This window comes from Felis catus, chromosome A1, assembly GCF_018350175.1.
Source record: "Felis catus isolate Fca126 chromosome A1, F.catus_Fca126_mat1.0, whole genome shotgun sequence".
NCBI classification, from domain to species: Eukaryota; Metazoa; Chordata; class Mammalia; order Carnivora; family Felidae; genus Felis; species Felis catus.
In genome coordinates, this window is record NC_058368.1 from 153206856 (window position 1) to 153225142 (window position 18287).

General features: G+C 39.5%; 1 protein-coding gene across 8 annotated transcripts in view; it reads left to right on the forward strand.

Moving 5' to 3' along the window:
• Positions 1-17014, forward strand: part of ADGRV1 (adhesion G protein-coupled receptor V1) — a 591098-nt gene extending 574084 nt beyond the window's left edge. For all 8 annotated transcript variants that reach the window (XM_045033568.1, XM_045033570.1, XM_045033575.1 and 5 more), the window contains 3 exons: positions 4605-4796; positions 7632-7809; positions 16582-17014. In XM_045033568.1, coding sequence (XP_044889503.1) covers positions 4605-4796; positions 7632-7809; positions 16582-16700 — 489 coding nt within the window. In that variant the 3' untranslated portion in view covers positions 16701-17014. The remainder of the gene's footprint in view (positions 1-4604; positions 4797-7631; positions 7810-16581) is intronic.
• Positions 17015-18287: the final 1273 nt, after the last annotated feature.

Sequence of the window (18287 nt, forward strand, 5' to 3'; positions counted from 1 at the left end):
TACATGCTGTAAAAGATGGAATCATGAATAATCATGTCTCCCATCTCCTCTATCCCAACCTTAGGAACTTTCTTAGTTAATATTATCTTTTTAGGTTGTCTAGACTTAACTTTTTCATTTGACTCTCTAATTCTCATGATTTTGTTCAGTATTGGTTTTATATCTAAATGCATAGATGTATAGGTCTTTTTACATGATCCTTTTTTTTTTTTTTTCAAGTTTATTTTAGAGAGAGGGAGAGAGAATCCTATGCAGGCTCCAGACTGCTAGGTCAGAGCCCAACACAGGGCTGAAAGCCACCAACCATGAGATCAAGAGTTAGATACCCAACTGACTGAGCCACCCAGGCACCCCACATGATCCTTTTGCCATCTTTGTACTGAATTCTGTTTTTTCTTCTGTATGGGCAATTCATCTCTTTATTGGTTATATTTTATTATCATGTAGTTTGGGTTACCTCTACCCAAAAGGATACATGGATGTTGCATTCCCAGCATATTTTTTTAATGGTTGATAATTTCAAATGCTCTATTGGCTGAGTATAATATTCTTGGACCACTTTTTCCCCTCAGAACTTAATAGATATTGTTCCATTGTCTTTTAGCACTACTAGTTGATGTAAAGAAGTCTGAAGAAAGCCTAAAATTTACCACTTAGTCACAGATTGGCTTTTTTTCTGCTTGAATATCTTAAAGTTTAAAACTTAGTAAGGCTATGATTTGGTATTAAGGAATCTGTATCAAAATTTCCCTGGTACATGGTATTATACTTTCAATCTGAAGGTACAGTTATTTTTTTCTTTCACAAGAAATTATTATTATATTAATATTATGTCTTTTTATTCATCTTCAGTTATCATTCTTTGGATTCCCCTTTTCAAGTATAGCAATGAACAATTCTTGAGTATTTTTTTTTCCCTATTAGCTTCTGTAATTCCTTTAATCTTTGTCTTTTTCATCTTAGTTCACTGGACTTTATATTAGCAAAATCTCCTTTATTTTCAAACTCTCTGAATCATAGTGCCAACTACTAACAGCACAGTAGTTCAACTTTTGTGGTTACAGTGAGATGTGCGGTGTCTGTAAGACCAATTTCTCATTACCTGTGGAACTCTAGCTTTTTATTCCTCAAATATTTAAGTGCTGGCACCTCTATAAACTTTACATTTTAGTGTCTAGACATTTAATTCTTTGTGTTTTAATGGCAGGCTAGGCACTATCACCTGCATATTTTTATCATGTATCATTGGCCAAAACTCTTTGCCAGAAACTGAAATAAATATTAGAAGTAGAGGTTGTGTGGAGTCAGTATGTCAGGTTGCTGAACACATTTAGCTCAGTATCTGTGAGAGCTCTTTTTGGATGGGTGTGTTAATGTTCACTGGTGGAGGACACAGTGTAAGGTCTGTCACACTGTGTGGAACGTGGAAAAAATAGTGAGCTGATGTTTCGCTTTATTTAGAGCCGATTTAAAATTAAAGAAATGGGACTGGGCAGCTGTTTTTAAATGGGCTCATTGAATGCATTTGATTTTTTTCACCACTTTTTTATAACCTGAAGGAATTATGGGAAGGGCGAGGCAGAGATAAAGGGGATTGCTGACGGTGACAGCTTGCACGCAGTTACGGTTTGAATACCTGGATTCTACCCTCTTGTGAGATCTTTTTACAAGTCCTGCCAAGATTAACTGCTCCTGTTTGAAGGCTGTATCATAGTCCTCAGAGGGAGGCACTTTCAGATTGAAGATGAGTTCTCCAAATCAGCACGAAGCCCTAAGACTTCACTTCCTTCAGGAGCAGGCAGCTTAACCATCTTGCTGTTTTACCCGGTTCTCCATCTTCCTCTCGGGAAGATCTGTCAAATAGCAAAGTTGATTCTTTCCCACCTTAATGGAACTGATAGATATCACTGAGTTAAGCAGCCACATCTCCTGTACTTATTTTCCTCTTTGATCATATTAGGAGAATCTTTTAACTCTTTTAGACATTATGGTCTGTTTGTGTCTCACTGAATGTTTGCCAATAAGTTTAAATGCCTGAATCAAAAAAATAAAATAAAATAAAAAATTGGCCATAGTAGGTATGGTTCATCCAGATACAATCTAACTAAAGACTTTGAAAACATTTTTCATCATTGTAGTTGGAGATCCAACAAAATTATCAAAATAGCAATGCGCAGAAAGAATTCCCTTCTGTCACCCTTCCCTGAGTAAAGCATAGGAACAACAGGTGGATGGATTATATAGGTCTTGCTTCTAAACGAAGTTAACCTATTACTTTGTAAAGTATTGTCTCTGTGAGCAACTTGAGAGTAGGAATCTGATGTTTTCTCCTTGCATCTCAGTGCCTGACAGTGCACATATAGTGGGTGGTCAGCATTTTGGATTGAACACTTGAGATTCTAGATTCTCTGTTACATTATTTTACAGACCAGCATATAAGGGAGAGCCTGGGATTGAAACATGCAGTGTTTGGGAAAGGAACTTGTTTTTACTCTGAGGTCAGAAATCTCCATGGCTGAGTACTTTAGATAAAGAAGCTCCCTTTTCTGTATTTGCCCAGCCTGGGCCGGACCCAGGCAAATGTCACACGATCTACATTTAAACATTCTTTTCTTTTCTAAAATGTTTATGTTTCCTGGGGGCACATCTAAAAGATTCAAAGTATTAGCTGTATATGTATTCTTTTAAGAAAAAGAAAAAAAAACACATGTAATTTTCACATGCAAGTTATTTTCAGCAGGCAGTTCCTTTCCTGAAGCACAAAAGGCTAGATATAAAAACAAACAAGAGAGAATGTGCTGTTTTAACAAATGGGTCCTTAGAGATGGATTTTAAAACATGGTTTTTGTTTCCTGATCTAGCTTTTACCCTATCACTTCGTAACACTTAGAGAAATCCTGAAATAAATCAGAGACATTCTCACAGTTTTTAAGGCTGACAGTTTAATTTTTTTCCTGTTTTGTCTATTGCTGTGGCCAATTTAATTAGGTCATACCCATGTGAAAAATTACTTGTTCAAGAAAAATTTTGGACGTGTGTGTGTGTTTTCAGGAAGATTTATTTCTGCTAACGTTTATATCATCATTTGCACGTGAAACTAATTCACTTACCTACATAACTTAAAATACTAATGTTGCTCAAAAACAAACAAAACAACCCTGATTCAAAAGGAAACATGTTTCTGTTAGTAACTTTATATTGTGGTTAAGGTAATTATACTTAAAAATATTTTTAGCAGGTGAACCACTGATTTTAAAACATATCTGTTAATTATACAGATTGGATACCAACTCTGGAAGGGGGAGAAAGACCTAATTTATGGCAGTATTCTAGAAATGGCAGCATAGCTCACATGCTAGCATGCCCATCATGCAGACTGTTTTCGAATTTCATTTTATCAAAAATTTATTGTCATTCTTATGCCTTGAGTATTTTCTAACAGACACTTTGCTATTTATACCAGCAGATACAAGTTTCAAGCCCACAAGTATATTATTTGCATTATTGCTTCCATACTCCTAGAAATGTCATGAACCATGTGAGAATGCAAGCTTCACAAAACGAAGAAACTTACTCGTATTTCATGAACAATGTTAACATTAACTCCTTTTCTTCTTTAATAAGCTTGCTTTCATTTTTGTGGATTAATGTAAGAATTTTCATAACTAAGGAGATTCTAATTTGCTTCCAAAACTTAAACACCAAGATTAACAGATACAAAAGCCACAATTTAACATATTTTATTGGCCGAGAATAAAGGTCAAAATTACCAAGCATTATAGAAGCACCATTAGAAGTATACAGTAGATCCCTTGTAGAAATCATGAAGGACAGCCAGTGTAGGCCATGTCTGGAACACAAATGCAAAATCTGAGTTGCTCTCTGTGACGGAAGCAGAGCAATTGTCAAGAGCTTGACTAGGTTGCAAAAGAATTTAAAGGGCCAGCAGATCTTTAAGAACTCACAAGATAGCTTTGTTGTCTCCTGGAACGTTCACTGAGAAGCAAGGCACGCTAAATACCAAGCAATTCACAGAATTCCTCTGAGTCCCTACCCAGTGATGCTGTTTTCAAATGAAATAAGTCAGTGAGCTGTATAAACAAAATCAGAAGGTTCAATTAGTACTGCCCTTCTGGAAGTCTACCTCACTTCAACCATTTTGCTAGGAAAAAAATGAGAACAAGTGAGATCCATGGGAAAAGAGTAATTTTCTGGAAGGCAAGAGGTTTGCTTTCTATAACAAAAAGGTACACGGCTAATCAGATACGCGTCTGCAGTTTGTTTTCACATATTTGTAGGGCTAGATTTCAGAGTCACTTGTGTTTTAATCAAGAAAAAAAATGTGGTTTGTGTGTGTGTGTGTGTGTGTGTGTGTTTTTTAGTGAGGGGGCACTTTTCCCAAATAACATTGGAAAACTTTTTTGTGACATCCAGAAATTTACAGTGGCCCCTTGCTAGACTTGTAACATGTTCTGTAATTCCCAGCTTCAGGTAGAATTTGAATGCTTGTAGAAAATCCGGCTATGCTTACAACCAACCACCTTTATTTTTCAGCTGCGGTAGCCGGATTTCCTTTAACAAACTAGTGTTATTTTCTTTTGCAGGGACTTTATGTTTTTGTGGTTTATTTCATTCTGCACAACCAGACGTGCTGCCCTATGAAGGCCAGCTACACAGTGGAAATGAATGGACACCCTGGACCCAGCACAGCCTTCTTCACACCAGGGAGTGGCATGCCTCCTGCTGGAGGGGAAATCAGCAAGTCCACGCAGAACCTTATCAGTGCTATGGAGGAGGTGCCTGCTCTTGCCTTTGCTCTTGCAGTTGCTCACGTTCTCCCCTCCCTCCCTGCCTCCCCTTCCCTCCTCCTTTCTCCCTTCCCTACCCATCTCCCCCTCTCTTCCCACCTCTCCCTCTTTCTCTCTCCCTCCCCCTTTCCCTGTCCACCTCCACCTCAAGATGATTGCAGGTTAAAAGGTACTGTGTGACTTTTAAATCCCTCTCCTGGGAACAGCCTTTGATCAGTGGTATTTGATTGGCTTACTGTGGTATCATGCCTGTTACCTAATTCTTTTTTTCCCTGCCCTGTGAGCTAAACTAACCAGCGATTTGTACTGGGAAGTCAGAACATAATTTGTCGTCTCTTTCTTCAAAATCTTCCTAATTTAAAATGGCAGTGACTGGATGTGCTTTGGAAATGTTTTTTTTAAATACTGTTCTTCCTAAAAATACGTCCTTCACTCTCTTTCTTCACCCATCCCAGCTCATTACTTGGATCCCAGCAAATACTCAGTGAAAAGAGGCTAAAACTCTTTTTAAGTACCAGAAAATATTTTAGGGCAAAAGCTTGGAAGAGGGCTTCAGCAGCACTGCTAGAAAAATCTATCCAGGATGTCCTCTGTGAGATCCACCTCCCACTGTTCTTTGCATTCTGTCCTCATCATTTTGCTTTCCTCTGTCTAAATCACATTGCCACCAATCTGTCAGTAATGCTACCCATAGCACTGGGACCAATGCTCAAAGTTTAAACTTACATGAAGACATTTGTCCAGGAAGAGATAGTATACAGGTCCCTGACCATTTCTACAGTGCCAAAAGCATGCTTGCTTATTGCTCCTTACATAACTCACATTGCTGTCTTTGTATTAAAGAGCCAAGGGCAAGGGCACCTGCGTGGTGGCCAGTTAAGCATCGGACTCTTGTTTTAGGCTCAGGTCATGATCTCAAGGTTCCTGAGTTTGGTTCCTGAGTTCGAACCCCACGTTGGACTCTGTGCTGACGGCACAGAGTCCGCTTGAGATTCTCTCTCTCTCCTTCTCTTTCTGCCCATCTCCTGCTTGTGCTGTCTCTGACTCTCTCAAAATAAGTAAATAAACATTTTAAAAAAGGAAAACCAAGGGAAACAGTATTTGTGTTTGCATCCTGAAATCTGGCAAGAAATCAAAGTGCATCTGTCTGAAAAGGTAATGGTTTATTGATAGTACTTGTAAGTAGGTAAATAGGTAGGTAGGTATGTAGATAGATAATCTACCTGCTCAGTGATATTTTTTGTCTCCCATGTTAAATGTTGAAAGGAATTTTATTCATGTCAGGTTAAAATTAAAATAGGTAAATGATCACAAGTATATTTAAGAATTGGGATATGTCTTTAGTACCCTTAAATGTTTAGAAATCTAGTGCCATTTCTATATCCCCAAAGTTGTTAAAATGGAATTGTTTTCACATTGTAGTTGGTACCAATAGAAATGGATACTTTTTTTAAAAATTTTTTTTAATGTTTATTTATTTTTGAGACATAGAGAGACAGAGCATCTACGGGGGAGGGTCAGAGAGAGAGGGAGACACAGAATCGGAAGCAGGCTCCAGGCTCTGAGCTGTCAGCACAGAGCCTGGCGCGGGGCTCAAACTCACGGACCGCGATATCATGACCTGAGCCGAAGTTGGACGCTTAACCGACTGAGCCACCCAGGCGCCCCAGAAATGGATACTTTTAGAACCAACGATTCAGGAGTGAATCTTTAAAAAATATATATATATTTTTTTGTCTTTTTGATTGTTTATCCAATCTAGCATTTGTCTAGATCTGAACTATACAATACAATAGCCATTAGCCATGTGTGGCTATTTAAATTCAAACTAAGTAAAATTAAACAGCATTAAAAGTTCAGGTTGTCGCTCACCCTGGCCACATTCAAGTGCCCAGTAGCCACGTGTTCCGTGGCTGCCGCAAAGGAGAGCACAGATTTAAAATATCCGTGTCATCACAGAAAGCTCTGCTGAGCGGTGTGGCTCTAGATGGTCAACTTCTTACTGAAATATTTTAAGGCTTAATCTTCTCTCACATTATTCCTACAGTCCTCAGGTCACTTTTCTCAGCAGGAGGCTCCCCTGTAGTCTCTCAGAAAACCCCGTGTCAGGAGGGAGCAGCTGTGACAATTCAGTTCCTGGGCCTGAGCCACTACTTGAATGTTCATGTAGGGTGTTGCACAATGGCACACCCTTCAAGTGTGTCCTGCCTTCCTCAGAAGCTCAGAATTGGCCTTGATCCAGCTGTCAGTGAGGGACTGTCAGCGACATTCTAGAAAGCCACTAGGAGAAGGGAAAGCATTAGGCAAGGAAGAATTAAGGGGTTGTTTATCAGTGACCCAGAGGGAAGTGAATACATTTAATCATTTTAGGTTAGAACTATCTTTTTAATCATTTAATCCAATGATTGTGTGAAGATTTATTTTGTAACTGGAAGTTTCTACCTTTTACTCCCCTTAGGCTATTTTGTCCACCACTCCATTAACTCCCCCCATTATATTCTTAACAGTTTCCTTCCCATACATCCTACAAAAAAAAAAATAAAACGTGTTGTTTGCGTTTAAAAAATAATTTTCTTTCCCCACACATGACCACATAGAAATCTACAAGTAATTCTAATACAGAAATTGTTGAGAAACACCAGATTAGGTTGTCTCTAAGGACAAAAGGTAAAATTAAAGAGGTCTTCTTCTAAACAGTTCAGCAGTCCCTTCACTTGATGTTTGTAATAAGAATGTGGAGATAAATTATTCATGTAGATATCAGAGTAACTATGTAGGTGTTGATATTATTGTTTCCTTTTCTCCCCACCCTACACCAAAAAGGTGCCACCTGATTGGGAGAGAGCATCCTTCCAACAAGCCAGTCAGGCCAGCCCTGACCTGAAGCCAAGTCCGCAGAATGGCGCCACATTTCCTTCCTCTGGAGGATATGGCCAGGGGTCACTAATAGCTGATGAGGAGTCCCAGGAGTTTGATGACTTGATATTTGCATTAAAAACTGGTATGTATGAACCCACAAACCACATTAGAAGTAGGCACTCTTGCTATGCTACAACTTATATCCTCTTCCCATGAAGTGCACATCCTGATTCTCATGACCCATTCCTAATCCTAGCCAAACTTTAGGATATTTTGTTCTTGGCACCAACTATAACACAATCTAAAAATAATTTATAATTTGCTTTTAAGAAAAAGGCAAACTCTAAATGTAAATGTCTCTGTCCTGGAATCTTGATGTAACACCAAGATACCATTGAAACAATCTCAGTGTTGTAAGACAATCTGGTAGGGATCTCACTCAGAGTTTTGCCTCTGACCTGCCACGGAGACCTGGAGTGTTTTTGAAGCAAAGAATTTCAAAGGCAATATCATGGGCGGCATGTAGTTATTTCGTTTTCCAAGCACCATCACATATTGTATCTCACTGGCTCCTCCTACATGTTCAACCCCACTCAGCCTGTGACCCCAATAGATAGTTGTTTTCAAATCAAATATAAGGGTTTTTTCCTTTCCTTTAAACATTTTTTTTTAATTATTAAGTAAACTCAACCGCAACGTGGGGCTTGAACTTAAGACCCTGAGATCAAAAGTCCCATGCTATCGACTGAGCCAGGTAGGTGCCCCTGCAGTTTTTTTTTTTTTTTAATTTTTTTCCTCAGAAAGATCTTGAACTGCCAGTGGTATAAAAATTTCAGTGAAATTTTCATTTCTAGATGTGCAAGCAAGCAAGAAGATATGTCCATGCTCAGATGAACCTATTAAAATAATTATTCCAAGTATATTTTACTATATATATATATGCCTATATTAAGAATAGTGCTTGGAGGGGCACCTGGATGGCTCAGGCAGTTAAGGGTTCGACTTCAGCTCAGGTCATGATCTTGCAGTTTGTGGCTTCAAGCCCCACATCAGGCTCTGTGCTGACAGCTCAGAGCCTGGAGTCTGCTTCAGATTCTGTGTCTCCTTCTCTCTATGCCTCTCCCCTGCTTGCTCTCTGTGTCTCTCTCGAAAACAAATAAACATCAAAAAAAAAAATTAAAGAAAAAAGAATAGTGTTTGGAAAATGAATACTTTCCAATATTCATATCCAACAATATTGTTGGAAAAATGAATGAATGAAAGAAAAATGAAACTTAAGAGTTTGCTTGGAGGAATAGACATTCACACAAACGTGATATAAGGAAGAGTAAATAAGTAGTGAAAAGAAATATTAATTATTGAAGAGATCAAGGAAATCTTTTTAAATGCTCTCAATTGTATCTTGAAAAATATGTAGGTTTTAAATAGGTGAAGGGTGGAGGAAAGGCATTGCAGACTGAGGGAGTAGAATGAGCCATGCCTTGGGGCTTACAGGTGCTCAGTTTATAGGTGCCTGGGGAGAAGAGACCCTGCCTGCAGCATGGCCAGGGTGGAAGGTGATTGCATCCAGGCAGCAGCACGAAGGCCTGAAACCTGCATGGTTTATAATTTACTGTAGTTCCCCAACTGGGTTTCAGCGAACAACCTCCTTGAGATATTTATAGCCCTCCTCAATGGGAGGATCCCCTGACTGAGTCTATTTGGGAAACTGCAAAGATTCACAATTCAATTAGCATTTTAGCAGCTCTGAAAAGTCCTAGAGTAAAGAAACCCACTTCACTTAATTTAACCTGGTGTTTCCGGAACACATTTAGTAATAGATTCATTTTGTGGGAGCAGAACACTTGCTGGTATTTTACATAATGTTAAAATGCTGCTCAGATTCCATGTTAAGGAGTGGGATTTTTATAGAACCTAGTGAGCCATGGAGGTTTTTGAGGAGAGGAATGGCATGTTCCCACTGGTTTTTGAGGCAAAATAACTCTTACAAAAGTATGAAGAGTAAATTTAGAAGCAAAACCAGAAAGGCTGGGAGATTGTTGCAATTGTCCAAGGGAATGGGGTTTGGGTCCCAGATTTAGGAAGTGGAAATAAGAAAGAGAAGATGAGCACAAGAGGAAGGCTGAGCGAACACTCAGAGGACAGTCAGTAAAGGCTTCTGCTTCTCACTTCAGAGGCTGAGGAATCATGTAAAGAGCATTTGTTCATTGATTTGTTTGCAGCGACAAACTGGTGAGTTCAGATTTGGACTTACTGGTTATTAGGCCTGGTGGATCTTAAACATTCAGGCTTGAAGGATCTTAAGCTGAGGGTTTAGGATTGAAGGTATTGGTTTGAAATGCATCCATGCAGAGACTATATTTGAAGCTGCGGGGATGGACAAGTTTGATCTTGGGAGAATGAAGGAGAGAGAGAAGAAGAAAAGAGGTGAGGAAGGGAAAGAAGAAGAACATCCTAGATAATATCTGCCTTTCAAGAGTGAATAGAAGAGGGTCCCACAAAGGAAACTGCAGCGTGCTGAGAAAGAAGTAAAGAGACAACGAAGTTTTATGAAGGAGGTAATGAACAACTGCCCAAAATGCTCACTAGCGTTAGGACTAGAAAGGGGCTTTCAGATTACCAATAATTCTCAGGGAAGATTATGTCCCCAGCACTACAAAGTGGTCAGTTGTTATTATGACACTGAAAACATAAAATGAATTCTTGCAGGATAATTAAATTAGATGTGGGTCCTATATATATAACAAGTATTAAATGCATTCAGTTCAGGAATGTATGGAATGACTTGCTTACTTATAGATGAGTTTAGCATTCTTTGGAGCTCATTAAACTTGTTAGGAAATAAATACTTAAAAAGACCAAAATAACAGTCTGTAACATTGGATCCCTCTGTTTTCAGAAAAGCACCACCCCCTTGATGCTTCATCGTAGAATATGGTCAAATCAGAGGAGCAGTCCACATACCATTCCACCTACAGCTGAATTTACAGTTGATGCATAGGCCGGATTTGGCCCAACAGAGGGTTTTGTTTGATTCTCATAGTGTTGTAACATTTTTTTAAGTACACATTTAAGAATTTAGAGAAATTCCAGGGTGCCTGGCTGACTCAGACTATGCAACCCTTGATCTTGGGGTCATGATTTCAAGCCCCACGTTGGGTATAGAGATTACTTGAAAACAAAAATCTTAAAAAAAAAAATTTAGAGGTGTCCCATAAAACCCCACAATTTCTTTTTTTGAAAAATCTAGCAACAGAGTGCTTAAAGTCTAGCACAATCCTAAAATCTCCTTGATTAGAGTTGTGTAATGGCTGCCCCTTTAGACAGAGCATGAGATCTTTGATTTGTCCAGTGCTCACTAGACCTGGGTCACCGGCCTAAGCTATCCCACCTGGTCTCTGTGACATTTGAGTTCATAAACCTTAATGTATCACAGGTCCACTTTAACCATGGCTTACTAAGCCTTTTTCATTTAAACCACTGAACAACTTCGAAAAGCTATCTAACCCTTTGCATATATTTTAATAAAAATGTAAAGGTTTTCATAAGTTGAAATAGGATCAAATAATGTAATTTCCACTGTATTATAAGTTTAGAATGAAAATTTTACATTATTCTTTTAAACTATTTGATAGGAATCTAAATATCATAGCAACTAGATACCCATTGTTATTCATTCCATTTTTAAAATATAGGAGCAGACTTTTTTCTTAGAGTTGGAAATTTTACATAATTGTCTTTTCTCCTTGAACTTGTATTTCCACTCCACTCCCACCACAGAATTTTATCCTAATGTAATATATTTTGTGCTTGAAATTCATTTAATCTTCACTTACTCATACTTCTCTCTCACAAAACATGTATATAAATTGAAATTTAAAATTATTCTGTGGTCATAAGGCTGTATGTAAAGTGTCCAAATTTTCTTTTATTATCATTATATTTATTATTAATCTACATTGAGTAAGTCAGCACTGATTTTAAAATATTAAATGTTTTGATAAGTAATTATCAAAAATTCATGAGAAGAGTGCACCTTGGGACGCCTGGCTGGCTCAGTCAGATCTCATGGCCTTAAATTCAAGCCCCACCTTGGATAAATAAATAAACTTAAAAAAAAACTTAAATAAGTAAACTTTAAAAAGAAAAAAAGGAGTGCACATAGAAGTTAAAGATCTGGGAATACATTTTCTTCAAGCTGTCCTTCTCATACCACCCTAGACCCTTTGAAAAGCCATGTACCAAAGGTAAAGGAATCCCAATGCTTCAGATGCTTTTAAAGGACATCAGAGGCACTGACCTGGAGCATTGTATAGTATTAGATTATGAGGTGAGTGACCAGATTTTTATGTTGATCCAAAAATGACAAGATTCTAGAATATGTCAGGCTTGGAACATATTAGGCTTAGAAACAGAGTCTTTCTTCACTGAGGACTCCTCTCAGAGAGACTAATCTGATTCCTTATCATCCCTCATCTCTTAGCTTCCTGGCTTTACTCAGGCCAAGGACACAAATGTCATGGTAAACATTTCTTTATTGAAAACTTCAAATGATTTCTTTTTCAGTCAGAAGAAAATAAATAACAAGTCCTTGAATAGAAACAAAAACATTCAGAATCAAGGCCCAAATGCTCAAACTGCTCTAAGAACTCATTAATAAATTTCTCTTTCAGCTCTATCACGTAAAATCACAATGACTTATTTAACTTCAAAAACTTCTAGAGACCAGTGTGCTAAATAAAGTTAAGTGGGCCTCAAAATGGAAGAGCAGGATTTGGAAAGCTAGAAGATTGAGGGAGAATGACCTTTGTATTACTGTCACATTTGAAAAATCCACGGAAAATAGGAATGTACCTTGGGGTCAGAGAGCCCAGTGTTGGCAACCTAGTTCTGCAGTCCACTATCTGTGTGATTTTCAGCAAGTGACTCAAGCTTTCAGTTTCCTCATTTAGCTAATAAGAGTTATTATAAGTAGTTGGTAAGTTTTCCTGGGGTTTAGAGATTGTTAGTGTAAAGAATCTATCAGTAGCTGGCAGTCTAAGTTCAGTAGCACATTGTATAAATTATTTGTTTGGTTCAGCTCATTGTTATGCTTAAAAACAATTTCTTTATTAAATTTTTTTGAACATTTATTTATTTTTGAAAGACAGAGAAGGAGTGGGAGAGGGGCAGAGAGAAAGGGGGACACAGAATCTGAAGCAGGCTTCAGGCTCTGAGCTGTCAGCACAGAGCCCAACGCCAGGCACAAACTCCCGAACCATGAGATCATGACCTGAGCCGAAGTCAGACGCTTAACTGACTGAGTCACCCAGGTGCCCCTTTTTCAGTTTATTTATTTATTTTGAGAGAGACAGAGACAGTGCAAGCGGGGGAGGGGCAGGGAGAAAGGGGGAGAGAGAGAATCCCAAGCAGGCCCCACACCTTAATCGCAGATATTCAAGGCTTGAAACCAGGAACTTAGAGATCATGATCTGAGCCAAAACCAAGAGCCGGCAGCTAAACCGACTGAGCCACCCAGGTGCCCCTAAAACAATTTTACATATCCGTACTATATTCTGAAACACCCGGGTGTTCATTGCATCATGACTATTAAGTGAGGTAGGAATGGGGGTGGCTTGAATATGTGCCGAGAAGGTTTAAAATGTTTTCTAGACCAGGGACAAAGTAGCACAATTAGAACTGCCACCACAAAAGACAGTATGGTATAGAAGAAAACACCTTACATTTGGGGTCAGAAGACCATTGGACATCTTCACTCTGGGATTTCCCTGCTATGTGACATGAGCAAGTCAGTCAACACCCTGATCTCCACTCAATCCCTGCATCTGTAAAACAAGACTAATAATCATCCTTTCCTAACTAAACTGTATTGAAATGTTGAAGAAAGGAGAGGCACTAGATGAATGTAAAATATTACATCTAGTTTCTTTGATACTACCTATTCTACCATAGGGAAAGGTGACTATTACCACAGTTAGTGGATTTTTCTTGAATTTCTGGCTTAAAATTTAAGCAGAAAAATTCCTTTCAGAAAATCCTGATACTCACTGCAAAACACCCTCCCAGACTACTTATGCATTACAAAGAGCCCAGAAGCCTGGGGCTATGCTCCCAGTCTGTCATGTTATTACTGTGTGTAATATGGGCCCTTTCTGAGTCTCAGTGAGGGATTAAGAATTGAGTAATATGCATTTATTTCAGCTTGGGAGAAACTGAGAAGGAGGATGAGCTGGGTCATGTAGATGTGGTGATTCAAGGGGAGACTCTATCTACAACTTCCTGACATTTCACAGGGCTCTGGGTTACAAACAAGATGGTGACAGCCATTACTTTGAAAGCTACGCCCCATGTTAAACCTCCCAGCCCAGTCCCCTCTGTTCCTTGCTGTCTGCTCAGCAGGCTTTCGGTACAGAACTTCTCTCTGGTGTGCTTTGTAAATATGCTGGGCAAACACTTCTGTATTCCTAAGGAGATTTGGAGCAGACCAGCACAAAGTCAGTGGGAGCTCATACTAGTTTGTTCATTAAGCCCCACTCTGCCCTGATGGTAATCATGGTGTCCTCTCCTTCTCTGTAGTTGATCTCCTATTGGGCAACTTTGTTATTTAGCCCTTTTGTTCCTCCTTACCTGAGGCTGCTACTGGCCTCAGGGCCTCAGTTACCTTCTCCTTATAGAGTGGCCAAGGTCTTCCAATCCACTCAGGTTCTTCCAAGTGGGACAGTTCCCCTGCTCCCCTGGCAGAGAAGCATGGACCTTTTATCCTCCTTCTAAGACATAATAGCAGATTCAAATATTACCTCAGGGGCCAAGCAGATACTGTAGATGACGCAAGAGGACCAGATGAGAAAACAGTGGCAAACCAGAGGGTAGTGCCAGATCCATGTTTTTGCTCCTTTTTTTTTTTCCATTCCAAAAATGCAGGCCTAGTGCTGCCCTCTGCTTTTTCAAGAGAAACCAAAAATCTGATTTTTTTTTTCACATTAAATGTGTTCGTTTTGGCAACTAAATTTCTAAAAATGTTGTCATTGGCAATATTTTAGTTATTAACTTCCAAGAGTGCATGGGTGTTTGTTATACATTTTGCTCCATGACTTATATATACATTATCTGGAGAGATACCACATAATTTATTATCCAAACCTGGGCAGTTTAAGAGAAAAAAGGGTATGTGATTCATATTTTTTCAGGTATAAACTAGGACTTTTCTTTTCAAGTATTGCATTCTCTACCTCCCTGTTTTGAAGGAAGGTGAAAGAGCTATCTGTGGAAGGGTGTGGGAATGGGCCTTGATGGATGGGCAGGAAGATACTCAGGCTGGAATTAATGGGCACATGAAGGACGAGACAAGAGACCTGATCACTTTGAGAAAGCTTTGCAATAGGCAAATGTTGAAGTATGTCTATTTGGTAGGGTAGAGCCAGATTAGGAAGTGTCCTGAAAGCCAATGCAGACGGTTCCAGACTTGATGTGTTAGTGACACATCAGGAAGAAGAGGGCAGTGAAATGTAGAAAGGATCAGAGGAACAGAACGGGCAATAAGGCTGGAAGAAACATTGTTGAGAACTAGAACGCAGAGCATAGCTTATTAATACATTCAGCAAACATTCACTGAACACCCACAGTGTGCTGAGCACTGTCCTGTGAGTTAGAATCTGATTCAAAGATATGAGGGATGTGATGCAATGAGGGAGTCAGAAATTTTGAAAGAGAACCATCAGGTTTCTGTGGGTAGCCAAGGTAACCGCTGAGTTGATACTGACAGGAAGAATGGAGGCAGCCAGATTAAGGAGGTGGGAGATTAAGGAGGTGGGGGATGAGAAGGGCATCTCAGGCAGGGGGATAGTAGTGAGACGGCAGGCTAGAGAGCAAAACGGGTCACGCAGATAGTGTCGGCCTTGAAGCGGGACTGAAGACAAGGCCTCCAGTGGTGAGACAGAAGGAAGAGATTCAGGAGAAAGCAGAAGAGCTCTGGAAAGAACCAGCAGCTCAGGGGATGAGATGAGCAAGTGTGGTGTCCCAGAAGCAAAGGGTGGAAGTGGGGTTTCAACAGCAACCTTTCACAGAGAGGGTGGGGAGGACAGACCCAGAAGAAGGAGGGCTTGGCTAGAAGAAGGCAGTGGTGGGCTCCTCCTTCCATCCCCAACTAGGTTAAGACGAACCTAATTCATAGCTACCAACTCTGCACGTGTGCCTTTCCTGCGTTTCAAACAGAAAGGGAAGTCTCGGCTGCCCAGCAACTGGTTTTTCACTTTCCTTCTTGTTTGCAGCGTGTGTGCCCAGCAGAGGGGGAGGAGTGGGACCTGTAATCGGTAGTGATTCAGCCCAGCAGCACACCCTGTGACCACATCCCCATTCTGTGTGTGTGTGAGTGTAAGTGTGTGTGTGTGAGAGAACATGAGAGTTTGTGTTCCTCCGCGCATTAGACAAGAGAAGAACAAGGTATTACTCCAGCACAGTGTTAAATTCTCTGAATTATTCTGAGTTGTAAAACGAGGAGTGAACAGTGGAGCTTCCTCAAAACAGAGATTCTGGGCGCTCTCTGTAATTAACAGCTAGCCTTGTGGGTTTTGTGTATGGATCTGTTTTGGTTCTGTGTTATGCAATTATTTTTATATTGGGATCAGATCTGAGTCATTCAGAGCCTGTGTCTTCTGGGCGCTGATATGACAGCAGGTGTTGTCAGTGCAGCTCTTTCTTCTCAGAGCAGGCAGCTCTTGATCTCGGGGTGGTGAGTTCAAACCCTACATTGGGTGTGGAGCCTACTTAAAAAAAATTAATAATGATATCTATTCGAAATGTATAGCTCGCTATTTACCAGTGTAATAGAAATAAACGTGTTGTTTTGATTTAACTTGGCCCTCAAAACACTGCACTAATGGTTGGGAGTTTTGTGTGTATTCTTTTTCTATTACAGGTGCTGGTCTCAGTGTCAGTGATAATGAATCGGGTCAAGGGAGCCAGGAGGGAGGCACCTTGACTGACTCCCAGATCGTGGAACTCAGGAGGATACCCATTGCTGACACCCACCTCTAGCGCCTTAGTGACCATTAGAATGATACTTTCGTATTTGTATTGGTTTTGAGCTAAAACTCTAATTTTTTACATACAGCTCTATAATAGGAACCTATGAATTGTACTGGATGATTAACCCAGAAGTGATTGTTGTGTTGGGAATATGAGTTACTTATCTTTGTGCAACCTGAAAATTCATTGCTATGATGAAGACTGGATCAATTTCTATCCCTTATACCATATATTCCAAGAATACTAGTTGTTTTTTTAATCATCCTGCATGGCTAACATTGTTTAATAAAAGTAATAACGATCAATAAAAACAATAGAATCCATATGACATCACCCAGGCTCGTTATTTATGAGGAAATGTTGTGTATGAGCAAAGAAACACGCTTATCTAGTGTGGTCAAGCACCTTTTTTCTTCCAGTATTGACACAGGTCATCCAGACTTAAGACTTTACAGCTTTTAGAAGACTTTTATTCCTAAAAACCATAAAATGTTATTGTCTGTTAAAGATTCTACACTACGTGTTGACGGGGATACTGCAGTTTGCATCATCTTTCATCAAAAGTATGTATTTCTGCTCATTATAAAATTAGGGATCTGAACATTTTCCAAAATAAATGTTCTGTTCCCAGTTAAAAATAACTACTACATCAAGCATTTTAGCACAGCTAAGAAGAGGAGCATTTAAACACTGCAGTTGTTTAGGAGAAATATTTCTGGGTTTTGATTTTTCAGTCTTTCTTTGTCTTGGAATGAGAAATCAGAAAGTCTGTCCCAGAACAAACACTATTGTGTTTGTGATGATTTCATTGACTGTGGTTCCAGAAGAATCATTAGGAACAGAACACATTTGTCCTAAGGAAGCCTTTGTGACCTTTTGTTTCTGAATTTTTTAGTATTTTTGAGAAAATCAGTATCATCTCAACAAAGAAATTAAAATTAAAAATAATTAAATTTTTTTTTCAACGTTTATTTATTTTTGGGACAGAGAGAGACAGAGCATGAACGGGCAAGGGGCAGAGAGAGAGGGAGACACAGAATCGGAAACAGGCTCCAGGCTCTGAGCCATCAGCCCAGAGCCCGACGCAGGGCTTGAACTCACGGACCGCGAGATTGTGACCTGGTTGAAGTCAGACGCTTAACCAACTGCGCCACCCAGGCGCCCCATAAATAATTAAGAGAAAACTTTGTTCCTTTAGAGCCATAATTAAAACACTTAAGTGTCCTTTAATTACTTAAGCATGGATTTACTTTTTATAAAACCTGAGTGGCGTTATTTATCTTGATGAGATTGTGAAATGACTCTTCTCTTTCTGTTAGTCCTCCCCCACTCCTACCCCCTCCCTCTTACATTGAGTGTTCGTGAGTGGATTGTCACTGTAGGTAGGAAACAAAAAGCTGCCGAACAAAATCAAACAGCATAACAAACAAAGCTCCGTCCTTGGTGGAGTTATAATCCTTTTTGGAAACTTTAGAATAGGTGGTAACAGGATTGTATTTACGTTATGTGACAAATAAGTTGGTTGTCTCTTTCAGCCCCAGCACTGCTCTGTATACAGTCTGTTTCATGATAGGGTGGAGGCAATTGATGAAATTG